Raw genomic sequence first — 26,254 nt, 5'->3', positions numbered from 1 at the left:
ACCAGGGAAGGACCAATATCCTTGTAGGGAGGTTTTTTAGAGCTGTTGGGGAGGATTATATCTAGTAACATGAGGAAACGGATTGAAGCAGCCGAGATGTGGTTTTTGAGGAGGATACAAAGAATATCATGGACGAAACGAATATCTAACAAGGATGTCACAAACAGAGCAAGCACAAAAAAAGAAATAATTTATGAGATCATGAAAAGGCAACGTAACTTCATTGGACATGTGATTAGGAAAGAGGAGTTAGAATGCACGGTAATTATGGGAAAGATTGAAGGGAAGAAAGCAAGAGGGAGACAAAGACAAATGATGATGGAGACAGCGGCCAGAGAACTGGAAATAAATACCGATGAATTGATCCACTTGACCCAAAACAGGAGTGTGATGGGGAGGATTTAAACTAATTTGGCAGGAGGATGGAAACTGGATGGGGCAGATGGTATACAAGTTGATGCATTGTGTAGTGAGCCAGTGAGGAAGGACAGGCAGATGATAGGGCAACATTGCAGACAGTGAGATGAGTTGAAGTGTAACATGGGGGCAAAATTGAAAAGGTTTTTCACGCTATGTGTCACTGATTTGGATGATACAATTGATTGATTTGTGGCCAAGTTTGTGGAAATACAAAGATAGATAGAGGGACAGGTAGTGGTGAGCAAACAGGAAGTCTGCGGAAGGACTTAGACAGATTGGGAGAATGGGCAAAGAAGTGGCAAATGGTATATAGAGTAGGGAAGTGTATGGTCATGCACTTCAGGGAATAAGGGTGTAGACTATTTTCTAAACAGGGAGAAAAATCAAAAATCAGAGGTGCAAAGGAACTTGGGGGTCCTTGTGTAGGATTCCCTAAAGGTTAACTTGTAGGTTGAGTCGGTGGTAAGGAAGGTAAATGCAATGTTAGCATTCATTTTGAGAGGACTAGAATATAAGAGTAAGGAATATAATGCTGAGGCTTCGTAAAGCATTTGTCAGATCACACTTAGAGTATTGTGAGCACGTCTGGACCCCTTATCTATGAAAAGATGTGTTGGCATTGCAGAGGGTCCAGAGGAAATTTATGGGAACGATTCCAAGAATGGAGGAGTTAATATATGAGGGGCATTTGATTTCTTTGGGACTGTACTGCTGGAGTTTAGAAGAATGAGTGAGGTATCTCATTGAAGCCTATTGAATATTGAAAGGCCTAAATAGAGTGGATGTGGAGAGGATGTTTCCTATAGTTGGTGAGTCTAGGACCAGTGGGCATAGTCTCAAAATAGAGGGTGTCCATTTAGAACAGAAGTGAGAAGGATTTTCTTTAGCCAGGGGTAGTGAATCTGTGGAACTCATTGCCATAGATGGCTGTGAAGGCCAAGTTATTGAGTATATTTAAAGTGGAGGTTGATAAGTTCTTGATTAGACAGCACATCAAAGGTTATGGGGAGAAGCCAGGGAGAATAGGGTTGAGATGGATAATAAATCAGCCCTAATGGATGGCAGAGCAGACTCAATGGGCCAAAAGGCCTATTTCTACTCCTATGTCTTTTGATCTATGGCTTTATGATCTTTTTCTCAGGTTGGTCATCTCTGGGATGTGGGTAGGGCCTTTGAGTTATTTAGAAACAACCTTCTTGGTGATGGCATCTGCACAGTTCTATTCAGTAGGGGAGTTCCAGGCTGTAGACCAAGTAACAATGACTCCCTAATGATGTTAGAATTCATAGGTATGGCAGGTGCTGTCAGAATATTCAAGAAAAATATGAAATTTAACCGGGAAATGTTGGGAACACTCAGTAGGTCAGGCAGACCTACTCAGTAATGGAAAGAGAAACGGTGTTGCTGTTTCATGTCCACGATTCTTGTGACTCCTCAAGTTTGCTCCATCATTCAATAAGATCATGGCTACTTTGATTCTGAACTCAACTCAACTTTTCTATATTCCTCACACAAAAAAAAACAATAATATGTTTGAAAGTAATTGTTGCTTTTGGATATCCCTTGCCTTGTAGCCACTAGGTTTTCTTTCACAAAATAAAATGAAGCCAATCCCATCCTGGGACAACGGGGAGAAGTGTTAAAAGAGGGTTTTCTTTTTTTAAATTTTGGGATCTGAGCAACGTTAGTAAGACTGCATCTATTAGCAGATATGGGCAGAGTTATCTGGTTAACAACATTCAGTTTGTATGAAAGTAATAGACTTGGTGAAAAATTGAGGCACACGTGAGGTGTGGTTTTAATAATATGTGATTCGTTTATAAGGAGCTCACGTGGTTAGGTCCTTGAATCTAAAAGACAAGCTTTCAACATGTATGAAATTGTATGAATCAATGAGTGATCTTACAGCCCTCGTTCATTGGCAAAATAACAACTGCTTTTTATTGGAATGTAATTGAAACAAATTAAATTGAACATTTACCCACCATGAATATTTCATAATAATAATTCCTTTCATATTTTTAACAGATCGCGAAGACCAGTCGATTTTGTGCACGTGAGTAAAATGCTTCACATTTATCTATTTCTGCTTTTGTTGTTTTCTAAGTGCTTAAAGCATTTTCAGTCCTTAAATGTCTCCTCCCTCCCAATATCATGAGTTGAGAACGTGGTAACGGTGAAGGAGGGGGACTGGCAGGAATTTTGCAAAGTTTGTATGTCTGGATCAACTGGGGAGTGACCTGCCTCCACTCTCTGTAGATTGGTAGTTGCCAAACATCTATTGCTGAAAAGCTCAAGCAGGCTTGTTAAGGATACATAGCACTGATGTGAAATTAAAATGATGAAATATTGTCGATGTACAGATAGCAGGGAGGAAAACCAGTAAACTAACTTTTAAATTCCTGCTACTTTCCAAAATTTATTGCTCAAGTCTTGAAGGACAAGTTAGAACCCCAAAATAATAACCCAAATCTACCCTGTTTTTTAAACATCAGTGCTCAGCTTTTTAAGTCCCATCTTCATTATTATGTCCAATTGAATGACTCAGCACATGGCTCAAAGAGGCAAGTAACTACTTACTAGTAAACACTAACATATATATACATATACTGTTTATAAGTCGTTTTCAGTATTTATGATTCATTCAATGTATTGCAACAGCAGAAACTGTGCTCTTGGCTTTCCAGTTCCTTTTAATGTTCTGGCGATATACCCGGCCCCTTCAGGAAATGTATTTTCAGCTGTCAGTCTGGTTAGTAATTATAAATAGTAGCCTCTTAATAACATCTCTCTGTGCCCATCATGATGCTTGGTCTTTACAGTATTGTTAGTTTTAAGGAGGGAATTACTCCAAGGAGTACCAAATAAGGCAAACTCCAAGAGATCCAGCAGAGAGCTGAAGGTAGAAAGTATGCATTATGAAGGACAAGAAGTACAAACTGTGGCAGTGCTCATAAAGCATTCAGTGATTGTTGAGAACACAGAACTTCTGTGCATACTTAATGGCAATGGAAAGGTTGCAAGCTCCCATGAAATGCAGAATGATAAACAGCAAATACTCCAAATTAACAAATCCTCTTCTACATGGTTGTTTTTCTGGGCAGAGATAATGAGCTTTTGAAATTGTACAATCTTCTTGTCAAATCTGATCTGGACCGATTCCAGTTTTCTGTTACCAAGTCCTATCAGATTCAAATAGAATTTTTTGTGTCCCCAGAGCTGAAATGGGTGGGAAGGAAGGAATTCTTGTAATCTTAAGTACTTCAAACAACACTTTCCTGTAATGGAATTAGGCATGTTCCATTGTTCACTTCGTCACAAATACCAACTGGCAGTGAAATTATATTTAATGCAAAACCAGTCAGGAACCAGGGAAAAAGATACATAGTAGCTAAATATCAAAAAGCACTGATTTATTGCTCTAATTTCTGTTTTTAATTCAATGCTGCATAGTGTAATGTTTAAACTTTGTCATTTTGAAATCTGAATGTGGTTGTGTAATTATTACGGATCAAAACAACAGCTTTCCCTTCACCGGTGGTTTGAAAGAGTATCGATGGTGAGGTATCCGTTGGAACTATGTTCCTGATCTTATGCTTTTCTGACCACCTACCTATCACCGGGTTTGCTGCAGCACAAACCCTTTGAACTGAGCGTCTGGGAACACTTTGAATCTGATCCTTTAGCTTTGCCCCAACAAGGTTGGTGTATCTAATGCAATCCTATTCATGAGAATGGAGTGGCTAATGTCGCTGAGTACCTTGTTTTTTTTTTAATTAAGAACTCTCCGCTAAGAAGGTAACGGGATCTTTGGACAATGGGGTAGATTTTTATCCACATGGTCCACCCATATTTCTGCCATTCCAGCACTTACATTGGCTAAGTGCATACCGTTTTAACTCTGGAGCACAGTAGCATGTTCTGAGTCTCAATAAGACCTGGGTGCTGCACAGAGGGAGGTCTAGCCCCCAGCTCTCAATGTCGGCCTTTGCTAGCTGTAGGAGTTGTAATTAGTTATATACTGGGGATATTGGTCTCAGAGAATACCTTAATGCCAATCCTTGCAGTCAATATGGAGGATCTGAGGAGATAGTATCAATGGTTCTTTCTAATGTAGGTATTCCAGGACTCAGAATCATAGTGGAGGGCAGAGGGACTGTTGGCCATTGGTCTGTGAATTGTGTGCTAAGTCTGAGGTTTTGATCTTCAAATATTATTTTCCTCATTAACCAAGGGCTGTGCTTATACACTGAAGCTGGTGGTTTGTTTGCCTTCATCAAAATGTGGCCCACAAGCTTTCCTGGGTCTCACTAAGAACATTTATTGCCCAAATGCAGTGTTGTGTGATGGGAGCAAGCTGGTAGGAGATTATTGCTTTGCAGGTGTTTCATGTAAGGCCCATTGGGCTGGACACACCATTCACATCCCCAACAGTGCACAGTCCTGAGGCAGACACGCCATTCCTGACAGGGAGAGGAAATGAGTCAGGGGAACACTCAAACCTCCTGTAAAAAATGCAGCATCCCCACTGACTCTTAGGAATCACTATCCCATGGATACTCAAAGTGGAGCAGCTCTTAGAACCTGCCAGTCGCTCAGAACCCACAACACTGGAGCTGAAGAAAACCTTGCTCTTGAGTTACTGTCTAAGAATAATAATGATGAGAAGAAGAACAATATGGGGATTATAGTTCTTTAAAAATTCTTGACATTTTAAAGACATAGAAAAGCTACTAAAATAAATGGTAAGAAATTAATTAAGATTGTTAAGGTGCAGCACCAAACCTAACAAGACAGATCTCCACAAATGAACTCCATACAGATGCAGAATAAACGGTTTTCAGCTTTCTGAATATGTCAAGAAGTCCTTAACTTGTACCTGTCACGTGACCTGCACAAAAGCCTAGGGGTTGCAGAAGGTCTGATGGGAGCTATCGGCAATGATCAGTTTGATTAAGCCCAACTGAACATCTGCAAATTAACTAAATCCTTACGTGGATTTAAAAATATAGATCAGGATCAATGCCAAATAGGGCAAAGTCTAAGCCAGAAATTACGGAGCTTCAGTCTGGTTTATTTTCCAAAGCTGGAATTTGAGCAAAGATCTGACATTAGCACAGAGATAGTTTGCCTACATGGTCTGTCTCCACTTGAGCCCTCTGCATGTCCAGGCACACAGCTCTATGCTCTCTGTTACTACAGCCTAACCTGCTGGCATATCCCACAGCCCTGCTAATAACTGCACATAACAGAGGCAAGGAACTATTATCATTCTCCAACTGCACTATAAGACCAGACAGCTCATCCCCATGGCAACCCTGACAAACTAATATTGGAGTGTGTCCGAACTGATTGCCTCGTGGTCTGGAATGGAAACACCAATGCCCAGGAAAGGAAAAGACCACATAAAGTGGTGGAAACAGCCCAGTCCATCACGAGAACCCCCTCCCTACCACTGAATAGATTTACATGGAGTGCTGCCAACGTCATTGAAAATCTTCACCATCCAGGCTACGCCCTCTTCTCACTACTACCATTGAGAAGGAGGTACAGGAGCCTTAGGTCCCACACCACCAGAATCGGGGACAATTATTAGCCTACAACCATCAGGCTCCTGAACTGACACAGATAACTTCAATCACCATGACTCGGAACCAATTCTATGACCTACAGACTCACCTTCAGAGACTCTTTACAATTTATGCTTGCAGAATTACTTTCATTTGCACAGTTGGTTTGCTCTTTTATCAATCTTTGCTTATATATAGTCATTCATAAATTCTAATGTATTTCTTTTTATTCTTGTTGCATACGTACATCTAATGATGCCTCTGTACACATCTTCAGTGATGTTCCTGGAATCATCGGGTGTTTCAGGTCTTTCAACATCATACACCCTCCTCCAGGTGACCCAGCCGGGGCTGATCAGACCCCAGCTTGTGTCCAGATGGCAAGCTACACATGACTCCATGGCTCCCCTCTTTTGAGCCACAGCCATCTTGAGGCCCTCTCTACCACATCGGTGGTACTGTGGATGGCTCTCCTCTTTCTCCCTCCCTTGATGCCCAAATTGCTGAAAGTTCTGGCTAAGGAACAGGCTGTAAATCCCCTATAACGAACTTCCACTGGGAGACACCTCGCTCTCCATCCAGCCTGCTGGCAGTTGCTGACCAGTCCTGCATACTTAGATAGCTTCCTTTCAAAGGCCTCTTCCAAGTGATCTTCCCATGGGACTGTCAGCTCCAGCATCACCACCTGCTTCGTAGACTCAGACACAAGGACAATGTCTGGTCACAGGGTGGTGGCTGCGATATGGTTGGGGGACCTCAGCTGCCTTTTGAGGTCCACCAACAGCTGCCAGTCCCTTGCAGAGGTCAGGATACCTGCCAATGTTCTTTTGGCGGGTATTGGCTGCTCCCCAGCTCTTACAAAGACAATAGTCTGCTTGAAGGGTTGGGACCGGCTCGCCCACCCCACTCCTGTGCTGATGGCTTCGGCGATGGTCTTCAGGACCTGATCATGCCTCCATCGGTACCGTCCCTCACCAAGTGCCCTTGTGCAGCTGCTGAGGATGTGCTCCGGGGTTCCTCACTTGGAACATATTGGGCATGCAGATGACTCTGCTTTGCCCCATGTGTGCAGGTTTGATGGACTTGGAAGCACATTTGTACACTGCCTGGATGAGAAATTGGATGAGGTGTGGCTCGGCTTTCCAAAGCTCAGCCCAGGTCACTTTCTTCTCAACCGCATTCTCCCATCTTGTCCAAGCTCCCTGTTGCTTCTTTCCCACCAACTTTGCAGGTTCTCATCTCCTCCATTACTGCTCTCACTTCCTCCTGAACTAGGGGACACTTTGCCTTCCCTCTGATGGTGTCCATTCAGGGAGTTGCAAAGGATTCTAGCCCAGCTCGGCCTCATGTGACCACTCCCACCAGCCCCCTGTGACGCAGCCTTTCCTCTGCCCTCCACTTCCTGCCGGTCCTCACTTGGATCTCTGCTCGAGCCACCTTCGGATCACTTGAGTCCCTGTACTGCACCACTTCTCTGGCTCTTGTTATCTTGAATTCCTCCTCCAAGGATTTGAAGGGCAGTTGCAGTTTGTTGTGGTGTCCATAGAGTGCAATGATGCTCAGGCTCTTTGACAGTACCAGCCATCTCCTGAGGTGGTTGCTAACCCTCCTCTCTAAGGTTTCGACTGTCAAGATTGGAACTGCATAGACGAGGAGGGGCCACAGGATTCTGGGAAGAATGCCATGCTGATACACCTAGGCTTTGAACTTCCCAGGTAGGACAAACTTGTCCATGGATTTCAGCCAGTCATCCAACTTGGTGCAGGTCTCCTGAATGGATGTTGTGTCCCTTAAAGAGCTGTCAAAAACCTTACCTAAGCTCTTGACTGGCTTTTCTGTGATGGTTGGGTTGGCTGTGCCTGTGATGCTGAACCAGAACTTGTTCTCCACCTTCCCTTTCTTCAGCACCATTGATCTAGATTTGGCTGGTTTGAAACACATCCGGGCCCACTCCACCAGCTTTTTGAGCCCCTGCAGAATCCACCGGCAGCCGGTGACTGATTCTGGGGTGACTGTGAGATCATCCATGAATGCCCTGATGGGTGGTTGCCATTGAGTGGAATTCATTCTGTGCCCTCTGCACTCTGTTTCAGCAGACTTAGTGAGCATGTTCATGGCTGGGGAGAACAGTGTCACTGAGATAGTGCACCCTGTGATGATGCCGATCTCCACCTTGTGCCAGCTCGATGTAATTGCTCCTGAAGAGACCCTCATCCCGAAGTTGTTGTAATAATCAGCGATAAGGTCTCTGATTCTGCTGAGGACGTGATACTCGGTCAGTCTGAGCTGCACCAGCTTGTGCAGAATGAAGCCATATGCACTTGCCAGGTTGAGCCACAATACTGACAGATTGCCCTTGTTCTCTTTGGCCTCCCTGATGAGCTGAGTCACCACTCTGGTGTGCTCCAGACAACCCTGCATCCCTGAAATGCCACCCTTCTGGACTGATGTATTGATATAAGTGTTCTTTGCTAGGTAGGTGCACAGCCGATTGGAAACAGCACTGAAGAAGATCCTCAACTCAACACTCAGCAGGGAGATGATGCGAAACTGGTCTATCTGGGTGGCGTTTTCCTCCTGCGGGATCCACACCCCTTCAGACACTCTCCACTGTTCTGGGATATTCTCGCTTCTCCAGAAGATTCTCAGGATCTTCCACAGATGAGTTTGGGGCTGTTCTTGTACACTTTGTATAAGGCGCTGCTTGGTCCTGGAGCCGAGCTTGCCCTTGCTTTGTGGACGACCTCTCTGATGTAAATGTCTTCAGGAAAATTAATCTCAAGGAAGTATATGGTAACATGTATGTACTTTGGTAATAAATTTACTTTCATCTTTAACTACTATCCCTGTCACCACCTTCTATGCAACTTAAGCGACCTTTTATCACCTCTCTGACTTTGATCTGAAATGCTAACTCCCTTTGTCTTCCCACAGATGCTGCCTGACCTGCTGTGTGTTTCCAGCATTTTTTTTGTTTTGTATACATATCTTCTCATTGTTAGCAGAATTCTAAAGGACATAGCAGCAATAAAGGAAAGCATCTGTGTTTGATACAGCCCTATCATATGAAATGCTCAGACTTTGTGGCTGAAAAACCTGTTCCTGTGTTGCACTGTTTATTTATTTATTTTGTGATATGTTGTGGAGTCAGCCATTCTGGCCATTCAAGGCATGCAACCCCTGATTAACCCTAACCTAATCACAGGACAATTTACAATGACCAATTGCTCTTCCTGCTATGTCTCTGGACTGTGGAAGGAAAACTTATGCATTCCATGGGGAGGACATGCAGAGACTCCTTACAGAATGGCACCAGAATTGAACTCTGAACGCCAGAAGACCCTGAGCTGTAATAGTATCATGCTAACTGCTACTGTGATACCCTTTCATGCTCAGTGCTCTAACTTGCACTGCAAACATCAGTAAACTTTGGTCTAGAGTAAAAGTTGAGCAGACAGAAGATTGGTTGGAGTAGGATAAAGAAAAACAGTCTAATGAAGAGGGTGAACTTGGGAATTATTTGTCTTTTACTTATTTATTTAGAAAACAATATCCTTATGGTCCAATGAGACCCCACCAACCAGTTACACCCACGTGACCAATCGACCTACGGACCCATATGTCTTTGGAATGTGGGAGGAAACTAGAGGGCATGGAGGAAACCCACAGGGTCATGGGGAGAACATGCAAATCCTTAGAGACAGCAGCAGAATTGAAACCAGTTCATTGATGCCGTAACAGCATTAGGGTAACTGCAAGGCTACCGTGGTGTGGAGTAGAAATTTTGGGTGTGATTTGGAGAGGAGTGTTCAATGAATGAGGGGAAGTGTAGAAACAACAGAGGCAGGTGAACACACCAGTCATTTCCCACCCCAAAACAGGCACGGATATGTGTTCAACCATGTGCTGACATGCCAGAGGAGTCCATCAAACTATAGCAGTAGGGGGACCGAGGGACAGAACTTGTGAGACAGCTCTGATAACTCTTCTCTCCTCCTCCAGCACAACTGATCACTCTCCCTGTTCTTTGCACACATGGTACATCTCCCACTTCAGATATGAGTTTGTGTTGTACCAGAGTCTTGGCAGATCACATTTGATTCTGAGACCTTGTATGCCTTTTGGGTAGTTACAAAATATTCTGGCTGTACCCGGACAAAAGCTGGAAGTTCTTCTGATTTTGAAGCAAACCACCATTAAAATTTTCAGATCAATTATATCATTGATATTTGTGAAAGCTTTCATATTAATAACCATAAAAATTTTTATTGGCCCCAATGCTTTGAGATCTCCAACCAATACAAAATGGAAGGTAATTCATTGTCCAACTTCTTTCCTCTTATAACCAAAGTTAACTAAATGTTCAGCACATGTTAGCATTCTTATTTGGAGAGTTGCCTGTCACCAGTCAGCCTTCTAAAGATTTTGAATGCTGTTTGCTCTACCTATCCTGTGGTAGCTATCTATGGTGTCCTCAGGGGGTCAAAGTACTGATGATTGGTTAATAGTCCACAAGAGCACTTTTACTCGCAGAAACTCAGTTCTACTTTTTTAAATTAAAAAATCTTTCTTGGAATTTTCAGATTCCATCTTGTTTCATCATTCTTCAGGGTGACCATCAGTGCAAACTTCAGATAGACAGATCCTAATCTGTCACACAATCATGTGTGCACTGTCTCACACTTCCTTCTCAGTTTAAATAAAAAGGACGACACTGTTTTTCATCCCCATTATCTAATCAGTTAAGTCAAAGACCATTCTCTAACAACTAAAAATCACAAGTCATTTATCTGACTGCAAGTTAAACAAAGATACATTCAGGGCTTGGACAGAAAACAGAGGAACCTTGCTATACTGATGCACATCTGGTTTCAGCAGCATGATCACTGACAATCTAATAGAGCATTAGTAAAATTGGACTGAAAGTAAACACCCTGAATTAACCTCTTCCAGTGCCCAGTGATTGCTGGTGATATTTTAACCCAGTGAAATCTGCCTGATGAAGTGATTGGGAAACATAAAGGAACTATGGTGTCTAATATTTCCCAATAATTCAGGAAACCTTAGGCAGTTCATGCACTTTAAAACCTTGGAAAATCCCAAACTTGCAAAATATCTTGGGAATCCAAAAGCTTCATGCAAGGAAATTCAAGGATGGAACTTGTGCAAATGGAAAGATTTGGCCTTTTATGGTGTTGCACAAGTTAGTAGACATGCTGAGGTCATTATTCATTTCCATATTAATGTAAAATGAATCAGTGCCAAAGTTAAAAGCAAAACTCTTATGGAAATGCAACTAAAACAGATGGTTTCTAATTATAAACACGAGAAATCATACAGATGCTGGAAATCCACAGCAACACACACAAAATGCTGGAGGAACTCAGCAGGTCAGGCAGCATCTATGGAAATGAATAAACAGTCAAAATTTCAGGCCGAGACCCTTCTTCAGGACTGGAAAGGAAGGGAGAAGATGCCAGAATAAAAAGGTGGGGGAGAGGAGAAGGGGCCTAGCTAGAAAGTGATAGGTGAAGCCAGTGGGTAGGAAAGGTGAAGGGCTAGAGAGGAAGGAATCCGTGGAAGAGGAGAGTGGGTCCTAGAAGAGAGGTAAGGAGGTGGGAACCCAGGGGGAGGTGATAGGCAGGGGAGAAGAGGTAAGAGGCCAGAGTGGGAAATAGAAGAAGAGGGGAAGGAAGGGATTTTTTTTTACTGGAAGTAGAAATCGATGTTCATGCCATCAGGTTGGAAGGTACCCAGATGGAATATAAGGTGTTGCTCCTTCACCCTAACGGTGGCCTCTTTGTGGCACAAAAGGAGGCCATGGACCAACATGTCGGAACAGGAATGGGAATCGGAACTAAAATGCTTGTCCACCAGGAAATTCCACTTTTGGTGGATGGAGCAGAGGTACTTGACAAAGCAGTCCCCCAATTCACGATAGATCCCACCAATGTAGAGGAGACCACAGCAGCAATACTGGACATAATAGACGACCCCAGACCCTGAATGGAGAGAAGGAGGAGGTGAACGGGCAGGTGTAGCATTTTGACCACTTGCAGGGATAAACGCTGGGAGGGAGATTAGTAGGGAGGAACAGATAAACAAGGGAATTAGCGATCCCTGCAGAAAGTGGGGGGTGTGGGTAGATAAAGATATGTTTGGTGGTAAGATCCTTTTGAAGATAGCAGAAGTTACGGAAAATGATGTGCTGGATGTGGAGACTCATGATGGTAGCTAAAGTCGAGGAACTCTATCGCTGTTAAGGTGACAGGAAGATGGGGTGAGCGCGAATGCTTAGGAAATGGAGAAGATGTGGGTGAGGGCAGCATCAATGGTACAGGAAGGAGGAAGTCTCTGATGTCCTGGAAGGCAAAGCTACATCCTGAGAACAGATGAGTTGGAGACGAAGGAGCCAAGGAAAGGGAATGGCATTTTTACAGGAGACAGGGTGGGAAGAAGTATAGTCAAGATAACTGTGGGAATCAGTAGGTTTATAAAAGATGGTGGTTGACAGTTTGTTTCCAAAGATGGAAACAAGAGGTTGAGAAAGAGGAGGGAGGTGTCAGAAATGGACCAAATGAATTTAAAGGCAGGGTGGGAGTTGGAGGCAAAGTGAATGGAATTGATGAGCTCAGCATGGGTGCATGAAGCAGCACCAATGCAGTTGTCAATGTAGCGGAGGAAGAGGTGGGGAGCATTACCAGGGAAGGCTTGGAACATGTTTTATTTTCCACATAGTCAATGAAAAGGCAGGCATAGCTGGGCCACAACTACCCCTCAAGTCAGGAGAATGTGGGAGGAGACCAAGGAAAAATTGTTGAGGGTGAGGACTGGTTCTGCCAGAGAAGAGGAGTGTGATGGTGGAGGGGAACTGGTTGGTTCTTTTATTGAGAAAGAAGCGGAGAGCTTTAAGGCCTTCTTGATGGGGGATAGAGGTGTATATGGGCTGGACATCTATGGTGAACAAGAGGCAGTCAGGGCCAGGGAATTGAAAGTTAGTGAGGCAATCGAGAGCATGAGAAGTGTTGCAAATGTAGATGGGATCAATTATCTGTAAACTGCCAGAACAAGTTGGTTACAATGGAATTTGAAATACCCGGAGAAACATTAAATATTCTATCAGGTTCATTCATAGCTTGTCACACCAGACAGCCAGCCAATCTAATGTTGTTTGGCTGATGTTGAGTAGGTCAGTGTCAGCTAAATCAGGTGAGAGTGGGCAGTTGCGCAGAACGTGTTCAATGTTCTGCACCCTTTCGCCACACTCACAGGGTTTGCTGGTCTTTAAACCCTACTTTACCATATTGTCTCCTGTCCCACTATCTCCCGCTCTCACTCTGTTGAGAGTGCAGCACTTCCGTCTGTCAAGCAGTGGCCCGTCTGGCAACATTTCTGTGGGGTCTTGCACTGTATTGTTCGGTGGGGTTCTGGCTTCTGTTTGTTCCCAGAGGTCAATCCTGTATGTTTGGGGGGATGTTCCATGCGGTAGTTCCTCCACTGTAGCAAAGCTTTTCCTTGATTTTAGGCCATTGGAAACTGGCATATGATGATGCAGTGGGTGCCGTGGATCCAAATTCTGTTTACCTTCTTCAGTTTTTGTTGTAGTGTCTTTAGATCTCTGGGGGAGCAATGCCTGCAAGTCTGTAAATGATGTTAGTGGGTGTGGGGCGCAGTGTGCCCATGATTATTCGGCAGGCTTCATTAAGCAACAGGTCTATTTTCTTTGCATGGGCTGATCTGACCCACACAGGTGCATAGCAGAGTGCTAGGGCAGTTGATCTAAGTGTGTGCTAATTTCGTGCCTGCTAATTTTTTCAAGTGAGAATTGTGAGAGATCAAGTGAGAATTGTGAGAGATCAAGTGAGAATTGCGAGAGATCAACTGAGAATTGCGAGAGATCAAGTGAGAATTGTGAGAGATCAAGTGAGAATTGTGAGAGACCAAGTGAGAATTGTGAGAGATCAAGTGAGAATTGCGAGAGATCAAGTGAGAATTGTGAGAGATCAAGTGAGAATTGCGAGAGACCAAGTGCTACATTTATACTGAGAAGGAAAAGTGTCTAAGTGTCCACTCCAGTGCAGCTGTAGCCAGAGAAACCAACGTCCTTCAAAGGATCAGGGAATAATTATCAGTAGTGATGATATGAATCCTCACAAACACAATGTAAATATGAGCAAACTTGAAATGTTGCAATAACACATGAATTTCCTGCACAGGGGTGAATCTGGAGCTGGGAAGACAGAAAACACAAAGAAAGTTATTCAGTACCTGGCCGTGGTTGCTTCCTCCCACAAGAGCAAGAAGGATGCTAGTGCTATTGTAAGTCAATTCTTTAATATGTTCTCACTGTGTGTTAATAATTTGGTATTACCCTGTTGTCTTGAGAAGTCTTTGGGACCCTCATGCATCTAGACAACAGTAAACAAAACTAAAAACCATTAATGATGTAAACTAGCTATAGAACGTTCACTTAAAATGATTACTATAATGAACAGAACCAATGCAAAATAAAATCAAATGCTTGGACAACGTTAGTTTTTGATGTGCATGGTCACAGTGTACCCGTGGACCTGATTTTGCAAAATATGGAAATCAAAGAGCAACTGCCAGAGCCTATTGTTTTTGTACTTTTCGATAACCCATCTATATATCTATTTCTTGTTGCTGGCCATTGGAAGACCCGTGGTAATAACCCTATCAGAAGGAATGAACCTTTCTTATTCCTGAGTTCATCCCATATGGCCTCACTGGATGATCCCAGCAAGTTTCTCTCTCAGTGCAGCTCTAACATTCTCCCTACTCAGTCATGCAACTACCCCACAACTTTTATATCCCTCCCTATCATATCTGAAATGTCAAAACCCTGGAACGTTGAGCTGCCAGTCCTACTCTCTTCTCAACCGCTGTCTCTGCAGTGGCTACAACATTGTAGTTTCATGGACTAATCCAAGCTCTGAGATCAGCCTTTACCTGTACTATCTTCCTAATGCTTGCCTGGCTATCACGTAGCGCAGGAAGTAATCCTGAGATTACAAACCTAGAGATCCTGCTTTGTAAGTTTCTACGTAACCCCTTAAAATTCCCTTTGCAGACCTCATCTCTCTTCCTACCTAGACTGTAAGACAATTGCAGCATAAGACAAGCAACAGACACAGAATGCTGGATGAGCTCAAGGCCACGCAGCATCCATGGAAAAGAGCAGACAGTTGATATTTCTGGACTGGAAAATAATGATGAGGAGTCAGAGTAAGAAGGTGGTGGGGGGCGGGGAGAAGGAAGAACTACAAGGATAGGTGAAACCAAGAGAGGGAGAAGACTGAAGTAAAGGGCTGGGAAGTCAATTGGTGTAAGGACTGGAGAAGGGGGAATCTGATAGGAGTGCACATGGAAGAAAGGGAAGGGAGAGAATACCAGGGGGAAGTGATGAGTGGGTTAGGAGATAAAGTGAGAGTGGGGAATGGGGAATGGTGAAGGGGGGGGGACATGAGCAGTAGTTTGAAAACTTGATGTTCATGCCATCAGGTTGGAGGCTATCCAGACAGAATATAAGGTGTTGCTCCTCCAATTTGAGTGTGACCTCATTGCGGTAGTGGAAGAAGACAGGGACTGACATGTCAGAATGGGAAGTGGAATTAAAATGGGGGTCACTGGGAGATCCTGCTTTTTCTGGTGGATAGAGTGTAAGTAGCATAAGATAATTCATTGTCAATTCCACAGATTCACCACCCTCTGGCTAAAGAAATTTCTCCTCATCCTTGTTCTAAAGGGACGTCCTTCTATTCTGAGGCTGTGCCCTCTGGTCCTAGACTCCCCCACTACAGGAAACATCCTCTGCACATCCATTCTATCTAACCTTTCAATTTTTGATAGATTTCAATGAGATCCTCCCCTTCCCCATTCTTCTAAACTCCAGCAAGTACAGGATGAGTGCCATCAAATGCTCATAGTTTAACCTTTTCATTCCTGGGATCGTTCTCGTGAATCTTCTCTGGATCCTCCCCAATGTCAGCATATCCGTTCTTAGATAAGGGGTTCATATTCTGTGCAGTAGTACTTTAGTACCAATATGGACCATGACCTCACCCTCCCCTTTCAGTATTCAATGTTCATCTATATTAAAGCATATAGTATATACACATTGGTTTAACAGAAATTGATGGTTGAGAATGGAGCTCTTCCTATTTTCAGTTACATGTTGTCAAGGTCAAATATTTTCATATCAGGAATAATGCAGCCTGTAGATGGCCCAACAATGAGATTATTGGCAATGATCCATCTCTGATATTAACTCTTCACTCAGCTTTCCATTAACATAGTATGAGTCTGTTATGAACTGGTTATCCTCTACTTACTCTCAGTAATATATTTATAATTTTAAATATAACCAGTTGAAAATAATCTTGCCAATGCAGAACTCTTTTGCCTCACAGTGGAGCGTTAGCACCCAATGACAAGAAAATACATTTAGGTACAACATTTCTCCTTTCCTTCTGATTTCAGCAAGACTAGTGCAATGATTTGGTTAGTGTCTAAAGAAGGAGATCTCTGGTCTCATTGTTTGTCTCAGAATGGCTGCTCACTCACAGTCTTAGTGGCTAAAGTTTGAGGCTAGTCTTCCTCCAACTCCCATCTTTTTGAGCATGTAACCTCGTACATACAGTCAAAGGGTAATACAGCATGGAAAATTGCTCTTCAGCCCAACTGGCCCATGCTGACCATAGCAACTAGTCTCATTCACATGCATTTGGCCCACAACCCTCTAAGCCCCTCCCTTCCAGGTACCTATCCAAATGCTTCTTAAATATTGCAGCTGTACCTGCCTCGACCACTTTCTCTGGCAGCTCATTCTAGGTACTTACTATCCTCTGACTAAAGCTGCCAGAGCACTCAGGTCTCTTTTAAATCTCTCCCCTCCTCATCTTGTAACTGTACCCTTCAGTTTTGGACTCCCCAATCCTGGGGGGGTAAAGACTGTGAGTATTCATACCCTTCAGAATCTTATAAGCATCAATGAGGTCAGCTCTCACTCTTCTATGCTCCTCAGAATAAAGATCCAGCCCGGCCAACTTTTCCCTATAAGTCAGCCCAGGCAGCATGCTCATAAATCACTTCTGCACCTTTCCAGCTTGAAAATGTCTTTCCAATAACGGGGTGACCAAAGCTGTACACCATACTCCAAGTGCAGCCTCATCAGTGACTTAGATACCTGTAACATAACGTCCCAGTGAGGTGAACAGTTTGACTGTCCAAACTCCTCACTTCACACCTGTCTAAGTTGCAATCCATTTCTCAGCACCTCTCTTGAATAGATCAAGATCTCATTATAACCTTCACTATCAGCAAGACCCCCTAATTTAGTAGCATCAGCAAACTTGCTAATCTCACCATGTACCTTCATATGCAAGTCGAATACATAAATAATGAATAACAGAGATCCAAACATTGATCCCTGAGGCACTCCAGTAATCACAGGCCTCCAGTCAGAGGATTAATCTTCAACCATTGCCCTCTGTTTCCTATTATCAAGCCAATTCTGAATCCACTTCATTAGCTTCCTTTGATCCCATGCAATCCGGTCTTCTAGATCAGCCTGCCAGCAGGACTTCTTCACATGTCTTAGTAAAGTCCATGTAGACATCATCAAGTTCCCGACCTTCATCTATCACCTTGTTTACCTTTTTGAAAAACTCCAAAAGATTCATCAGACACAGCCTCCCATGCAAAAACCATGCTGACTATTCCTGATCCAGCTTTGACTATCCAAGTGATGGGAGATCTGGTCCCTGAGAATTCCCTACAGTAACCTCCCTACTATTAAAGTCAGGCATACTAGGCTGTAGTTCCTTGGCCTGTCCTTGCTACCCTTCCTGAACAATGGAATAGCATTAGCCACCCTTCAGTCTTCTGGAACGTCAGCAGTGCCGAACAATGAATTAAATATCTCTAAAGGTGCTTCTGCAATTTCATCCATGGCATCCAATAAGATCCAGGGGTCAGGATTTGTTACCTTAATGCACTTAAAGGCTGCAAGTATCTTCCTTCTTCCTCATAAATGAATATAATTCATCACTACTAATGACCCTCTTTTCTTTGGCATCTATGATACTCTCCTTAGTAAGCACCAAGGAAAACAAACATTAAAAATCTTGGCCAATTCCACAAGCAGACACCCCTGAAGGTCTTTAAGAGGATTTAATTTCCCCCGAGTCATCTTTTTACTGTTCAGTACAGGCTTCATATCCGGGTGGATCTACCCTTAAGCCCACACAGGTCATTCAGGTTAACATGTCCAGGCTAAATGAGGTGGAATTCCTGATTCCGAAATTCCTTGGGATTGATTGCCACAGTTATGGTGAAAATTCAGTAAATATTTGTAAGCTAGTATTGGATACTTGGATTCAAAAGCTGTAGAGCTGCAGTGTGAATAGCCTCTGGACAGACAACCCTGCTACCTTCCTGGTAAGATCTTTCAGTAATCAAAAACTTTGTCCAGCTGCCAGAAAAGACTCCCATTGTGAGTGAAATCCCTGAAACAGGAAAACTTTTGATCCCTGAGCAAATTAATTATGTCAAAATCTCCAGCTGTTTTCAGGATAAATCCTATCCTATTTCTCCAGAGGCTCCTTAAGGTTGTCACAGCTGGGGTGGTAGTGGGGATAAGCTCCCACTACCTAGTAAATGCTCCCAATGGTGTGTGTCTCAAATAGCCTGTCACAAACATGTCCAGCTCCTAGCCTTCATGTGTGGTTTAGCTACTAAGCCCAGTGGAATTGTTTCTACTAATAGGAGAGGGGGCAAAGGTGGGATACTGCCACCTTAAAACCACCCACTTTGGACTGATGGGGCTTGTCAGCCGTGGTTGGCAGCTCACCTAGAAGAAGGAAAACTCTGATCTCAAACCTCCACTGCCTTGAGGCTATACCCACTCATGGGGAAGGCTGCAGGAGTAAACCCCAAGGGAAAATTCAAGACCTGGGGTCCCTGTGGCAGTCCTACATTGAGTGCAATGCTGACCGGCAAAGAAAATGTTATCACACAGTGTGCAAGCAGGGGATGTTATGAGCCCAGCTGATTGTGTTACAAATATGTTGCTAGCCAGGAGTATAACTAATTATAATGTTGCTGCTGCAAAACAGCTCAACTTAAGGGCTTTTTGCTTAAAATAATATACCACTGCCCTCCTCTCTCCCAAAAGTAAAAATATTTCTGGCATGTGATGGACAGAACTAACACTCTTTTGAATCCATAACACACTGTCTATATTACCAGTCCCAGAAAGACCAAGAGTCACCTCATTATAAACTTGTACCAGTGAACCCATCAGCCATCTCCCCACAATGACACTGTCTATTTATTTATTTAGAGATGCGTTGCTGAACAGACCCGTCCGGCCCAACAAGCAGAGCTCAGCAACTTGCCTATTTAACCCAACCCTAATCACAGAGCACTTGATGATGACCAGTTAAGTTAAGATAAATTATGCAAGGGGGTTCCCCGGGATAGTTGGGATACTTGGATCCAAAGAACGTCTTCCAAGTAGCTTGTTGATGAATTTCAGATGAACAGGAATAACATTCCTTCCAGCCCAGCAGGTCACAAAAGGTCTCACTGTGCTCTGTGAAATGCAATCGTAATCTTAACTACTTTAGAGCTGAATCTGCCCTGCAATACAGACGCGCCACCTGTGTGCAAGCCCACCTCTTCTCAATGCAGCAATGGCTTGGAAAACAACATGGCTCCTCTTGGAACCATGAAGAAACATAGGTATCTTCAGCTGAAGGCTGGAGAGAAGCCCCAAGAATGACCTTCTACTTATAAGGCAATTAGAGCAGGACGACTCAGTTTCCTCCACTATGGATGCCTCAGGCTGTAGGAGCTGAGAAAATCATACCCACCTCTGGCTGCTCCTTCTGTGCATTCAAATTGCTGCCCTCGCCACCTCTGGGCAAAGGATCAGTGATAACTCTGGCATGGGCATCACCTCAGCTTGGCTTACAGCTGAATTATAGACCTCTCTCTTTAACCCTTGGAACTTTGCCCAATCCTCTCTCCTAGCACCAGTCACGATACAATCAGTACAACGAACCGATTATGGTAAACTTGCTATTTGCAGGGAACTGGGAAATACCAAGATATATAAGTAGCCTCAACCCTGCCCCTCTTCCACAACAATTGAAGGACTTGGTAATGATATGGATTCCAACAGCCAATTCAGACTTGGCAAGGTCTTTTCCACTGCATACTTATCGTGACACTATTTTTATTGCCACTGAGGTATAACCCTTGGCTGTTAGGATTTTGCATTCTAGTTATCAAGTAGCCAACCTAATTTGTATGTGCATTAGCCAACCTGATTTTATTTATACAATACATACTTCCTACTGTATTCGTCTACAAACAAACCACCTGTTTGTTTAAAATACATTCAGCAGAGAAAGTATGTAGTCAATAACTTGAATCAAAATAATCAGTGGTTTATAGGGCTTGTATGTTTTTTTTTTGTCTTCCTCCATTCATAAAGAGGCTTGCACATCTAGACTTTGAGACAACTCCATTAAAAATGCATTTTGTTAAAATACAGATAACTAATTGGTGGCATTTACTCAGGGTTTAAAGCAAAAGTCATACGATCACAGATCACAAGATCACCATCAGTTTTGGGTTCTAGTCTGTTTATAACTTAATCTACATCAGTAATAAAAACAGAGAGTAAAGGAAATACTCAGCAGGCTAGGCAGCATCTGCAGCGTGAGAAGCAGAGTTAATGCTTTTGGATGATGGACTTTCCAGCATATTTTATTTCTCTTCAGAGATATAGAGAAGGAGAGTGAGAGGGAGAGGGATTTCAACAAATGGAAACATAAGTCACTTATCTGAAATGAAATAAAATAACCCCTGATTTCAAAAGGGGAGCTTGTTGATCTGCATACAGTACTTTTCATATTTAATAACTAATGGTATTGAATATGCTTTTCAAATCCTGATTTTGAAGCAATATTTCTGCATAGTTAGGCAAAAAGTCACATTGCATTTTGTTGATTGTACATTGGAAGATTTTAATTCCCCTAGTATTCCATTGAACTAAGTCTTGCCAGCATCCTCCTTGGTGGCAGAGAATGGTCACATTGCTAACCAACACAAGGTAGGTGCTGGATTGGTTTCCAAGAGAATCTCATGGAGCCTTCTGTTATGGAAGGTTTGCAGAACTACAGCTGGATCACAGTGTTACCATCAAGATCCACATTATTGTGTGTTGAAGAAATCTACTGGCTTTCAACTGGTGCCAATGCCATCTCCTCAGCAGGTTTAAATTTGAGTAGCAGAATGCTGCTGGGCTTCTGCCAGATAAGTATTTTGTTCTGTCTGTACTTCGTTCTGGAAAGGCTAAAGTTGCCCCTTTGTTCCTGTATTTCAAATCAGAACACTTAACTTCTGAACTTTATGCTGCACAGCTAAAAAACCTTCTATCCAGTGATAAATCATACAAGATAAATCCTTGATAGCAAATCACTTCAATTCCAAGTTTAGGTTTGGAAATGAAGTGTTTCCAAAGTTTTACAATTGCTTCATTAATTTAAAGTAATTTCATGATCTACTGCAATTTGGGGATTGGTACTAGTTTCACCATTCTCTAGCTGTGTAAGAGACTTGTCCCTATTGGATCCCCACATCACTAAGTGAACTGCACAATTCTTTGTTCTTTATGCTGAATTGCAATGACAAATGACATTTTGACTTCAATTCAGCCATCCCGAGCCCTAGAGCAAAGAATGTACTCCCAAAGCTGTCATCAAAATGTCAGGTTCTAAAATGTTATTTATCTTTAACTTTTATAATATCTATTTAAATCTTTGGACATTTGAAAAAAAATCTACTTTCAGCCAACATTGGCATCATTTGTTACTAAATTAGTAATGTTTCCTACAATTATTTTTCGATATCTATTGTTTATTCATGATGGTTGTTTTCATGCAATGTGTTGCATTGTAGACATTCGGCCAGGTTATGCCCACCTCTTTGCAAACAGTTGAAAGGAACTGAACAACGGCAGAGGAAGCCAAGATATTCTACCCTCGTCCATTGTTCATTCCTCCCCACTGAAAGAGTTTGGCCTCTCTTTGGCATCTCCTTTAACTGCAGCACTGAAAATGTTAGCTCAGTTTGTAACATTTGCCTTTTTCTTCTGGAACTTCTTCAATATAAGTGAACAGCTGGACTTGTGGTGTTACCTTTGGAGATTAGAAAGAGGCTAAATTCTGTATTGTGTGGCATAATCTGACATTTGTTTCTCTACTGATATATTTGTTTTATACCATATTATCCAACTACAGCAAGATCCTGCTTTTGCCTACGTGAGTAATTGAGAATGTTCGATGTGTTTAGAGCACTGATTATGTATCTGCACGTTATTTTGTTTTTGCACAGAATCTTAATGATGAAGTATAGGAAGATGTCACTCACCCCACAGATAAACAGAAGTGAAACAATAGCACAAAGGGTTGCATGTTTTCTGAAGTTCATTTAAAGTGTTTTTCATCACTTCAAAGGCAGCAGTTTTCCACTTTCATGAAACAAATAATTCAACCCATAAGGCCTGAGATTAGAAGAAATTAGTATTTCCTGTTTGTATATTTTAGTGTTACACTTTGCATTCTACTAAAATTAGTTGCTTGTTTTCAGTTAGCATTAGGCCAAATTGTTTGCAGTTTATTGGCTTCACAAACATTGCTTAAAAGAAAGATGGATTTCAGCTTTGCAAACCTATTTCCAGAACGTACTGTTGAGGACTCTGTATTTTTGAGACACAGAGTGTGCTGCTTCTCTCCATATTACAGCAGATCCACTTTTGGGTTTGGCCTGAGTCATGAACCTTCCAGTCCTTCATGCCATGGTCAGCTTCAATATGGTTCTGCTGTGAAAGCAGGGTAATAGTAGAAAAGATGTACTGTATTCTTTACAGCCTTACGGGTTGAATTTGAGTTTAAACAGGAAAAAAATCACAATCAGGATTGAATTGAAATGGAGTCCAAAACAAGTGTAGCCACTGAACTGAAGGAAGAATATCTGCATGGCTTCAATCAGCTATTACTCTGTTCATCTTCAGTACTGATGTAACCATAAATTGTTGGCTTTAAATTTTGTTGCTATGCAATGAACTATGTCATGCAAATGCAAAATATGTATCTGCAGTAACATGAGCTTGACAGCTTCATGCTTTTTGAAGCTTAAAACTTATTCTGATAACTAATTACTGGAGCTTAGCTCCACTAAAATGGTGCAGTAGTAAATGATAAAGACCAAGAGCAAGAGGAGGCCACTCAGCCCATCGACTCTGCTCCTCCATTCAATATGACCATGGCTGACCTCTCAGATTTGGTCCCCTGTTCCAGTGTATTCCTCATATCCCTTGATTTTCTCACCGAAGAACAATCTATCTAATTCCTGTTGAGTATACTTAATAATTTCCCAGGCTTGCCACCCTCTGGCAGAGCTTCCTATCCTACCCATAAGTTAAATAACTTATGCCTTATCCTTGAACTATGATCCCTAGCTCTGGACTCTTCTGTCATTGGGAACATTGATCTTACATCTAATATGTCCATATCTGGTCAAGTGTTATAGGTTTCTAAGAGTTACGCTCTTCATTTTAACTGCTAGTTAATATAAGCCTAAATGATGCATTCTCTTTTCATGTATCAGTTCTGCCATTATAAAAATCAGACCTGTGCACCTTTGCTGGACACCCTCTGTAACAAGAGCATCTTTCCTTAGATAAGGAGACTAAAACAACACAATACATGAGAACATGTAAGAATGCAGCAAAACATTGCTGCTCCCATACTCAAACCCTCCTTAATATCCTGCTGCACCTGTGTGCTTACCGCCAGCAACTGGTGTTCAAAGTCACCCCAGGTCTCATTGCACCTCCTCCTTTCCTAATTTGTGTCTGTTCAGATAATAATCCTGGCCATCAAAGTGGATAATCTCACATTTATCCAAATTTTACTGTATTTTGTCCAAGTCAACCTGAAGCTTTTCTGCTTCCTCTTCAAGTCTTGCCCTCCCACTCTTTCATCCCATTGAAATCTGTGGCTCACTTCTGGGTACGTTTTGACCTATACCGCTAATTTAAACATATATTGATATGATTTCACCATAATATTAAAAAAATGAGTGTTGGTGGTTGTTTGCTGCCATCTTTAATAAGGAGTTTTCTGTTTCAGTGATTGATTAAAGGGAAGTATAACATTTGATAAATTTTTAATGAAAAAGTTATCTTAAAACATTTGAGGAACTGTAATTATGTAAATTAAATAGAATTACACTCTTGGCAATTGTTTACCATTTTAAATTAAATAAACTTACCCAGTGCAATGAAATAAAAGAATCACAATTTAATCTTGAACAAAGTCTGAATTCAGCAGTAATTTTCATTGCTAATGAGGTAAAAGTTTGGCTGACCTGAGCTGGCAATGCAATTGATTCTATTTAATTAGTCCGATATGAGGACCATAAGTTCCTTAGTCTGGTTACCACCCAACATCTCCACCCAAACTATGTGATTAGCAATGAGTTTGGCTTCAGTATCAGCTGAATCATCTGCTAATGTGTACAGTTTGCGTCTTCTGGTCAGTGGGTATCTTCTGGTCCCAGCTGAGTGCATGCTTCCACAAGTGCCAAAACCTTCAGAAACTGGAAAAGAGTAGGGGAATCCAACAAGCTTGTACCATTTTGAATAATAGGCCAACCTTATCATAGCTCTATGCTACTGCAAATCTTTATGCTTTGGCAGCTGAAAGTGCATGTGGCTTATACTGCTTACATTTTTAAACTAATTTCAAAAACTAGGAATGCATGTGTATGTGGTTTGTTTAATTATTGCATAAAGTTTCTTGTATTCATTTTTCACGTCCAGGAAAATGAATTTTATTAACATCATTCCGGATTGTCTACTTACTGGCTGCAGTCAGACATATAGCTAAAATTGTTTGTTTTAGATGAAAACATCAAAAACAATCTTGTAAACATTTTCATGTTTTTCCATGCTCGATCATTGCATCGTTTCTCCCTAACCGTGATTAAAACAAAAGAGCGCCTTTTCATTTTGTATAAGTTCCCACCAAAGCTCTCAAACCTCTAACAAAAAGTTTACTCACAAGCTACTCAAGCTAAAACTCTAAAGTGTGTGCTTTAATGCCAAGGAACAGAGATCTGGTGTTTTAGAACAGTGAGACTTCCTACAGGGTTGTGCTGATTCTCTTCCTCAGTGAAAAGGATATAGGAGCGGACGTGGCTGTGGAATAAATGTGCTGACTCCTGTAGGATGACACAATGTAGACTCCCTCAGTGGAAGGATGGAAGCAAACCCGGCAGGGAACCAATATCCTGCAGATGTTTAAACATTCCTAAAGCAACAAAAGCATCCAAGAGCCATTGATGACCTGCATAACCTAAAAACATCTTGGCAACCTGTCATTTCATTGACTCAACACTGCACTGCTACCTCGCTGGAATTCTGACCTTTGCAGAACTGAAAATGCAACGCTAGTTACTTTTGCTATGTATTATGATATTGGTAAGCTTCATGGCTAAAGGAATATTCACCACGATCGTCAACAAAGTGACGTTGAAAGCAAAGCTATTAATGAAACTTCATGTGATAGGCCCTTTAAAACGCCTGTAAACACTCAACAAAGCAACAATGGCTGTAGATCATTATTTGCCAGAACAATGCAAAAGAAAGGGCAGTTAGCTTACCAGACACGAGGTAAATCTAGTGACCACGACTATTGAATGTAATCCATCTTAATTTTAGGGAGAGCTGGAAAAACAACTCCTTCAGGCTAATCCCATTCTGGAAGCTTTTGGTAATGCAAAGACCGTAAAAAATGACAACTCATCACGCTTTGTAAGTACTTCATTTTGAGCTTTATGGTTTAATGTGTATGGAAGTTTCCACAAATCTGCGATGATCAGAAGCATTGGTGAAAGGGTTAGTTGACATCGTGGTTGACTGTTGTTCCTAGTGTCACAGTAACATCCACGATAAAAAATTCACTGCAAAACTCACAAGTGAAACAAACAGTTTGTGATGTATTAATTTATAAGCTGTCCTGTCAGTCAATTCCATTACACATTCAATGTTAAATTGTTGTGTACAGATTAATCATACAGGAGAATAATACAATAATAATCCTTTATCAGTAAATTTACAAATGGAATAACACATCGTTTCAGAGATGATCAACATCTAAGTCTATTAT

At 42.0% G+C, this 26,254-nt stretch overlaps 1 protein-coding gene across 3 annotated transcripts in view; it reads left to right on the top strand.

Annotated features, from left to right (window-relative positions):
* The window catches only part of myh11b (myosin, heavy chain 11b, smooth muscle), a 139,068-nt gene that overhangs the window by 44,193 nt on the left and 68,621 nt on the right, over nucleotides 1–26,254 (top strand). For 2 of the 3 annotated variants that reach the window (XM_059979348.1, XM_059979350.1), the window contains exons 4-7: nucleotides 2,449–2,476; nucleotides 14,207–14,309; nucleotides 22,322–22,342; nucleotides 25,807–25,899. In XM_059979348.1, the coding sequence (XP_059835331.1) occupies nucleotides 2,449–2,476; nucleotides 14,207–14,309; nucleotides 22,322–22,342; nucleotides 25,807–25,899 (245 nt within the window). The remainder of the gene's footprint in view (nucleotides 1–2,448; nucleotides 2,477–14,206; nucleotides 14,310–22,321; nucleotides 22,343–25,806; nucleotides 25,900–26,254) is intronic. The other variant, XM_059979349.1, reaches the window with a different exon arrangement.

This window comes from Hypanus sabinus, chromosome 9, assembly GCF_030144855.1.
Source record: "Hypanus sabinus isolate sHypSab1 chromosome 9, sHypSab1.hap1, whole genome shotgun sequence".
Lineage (NCBI taxonomy): Eukaryota > Metazoa > Chordata > Chondrichthyes > Myliobatiformes > Dasyatidae > Hypanus > Hypanus sabinus.
This window is presented reverse-complemented; position numbering and strand designations above follow the sequence as displayed.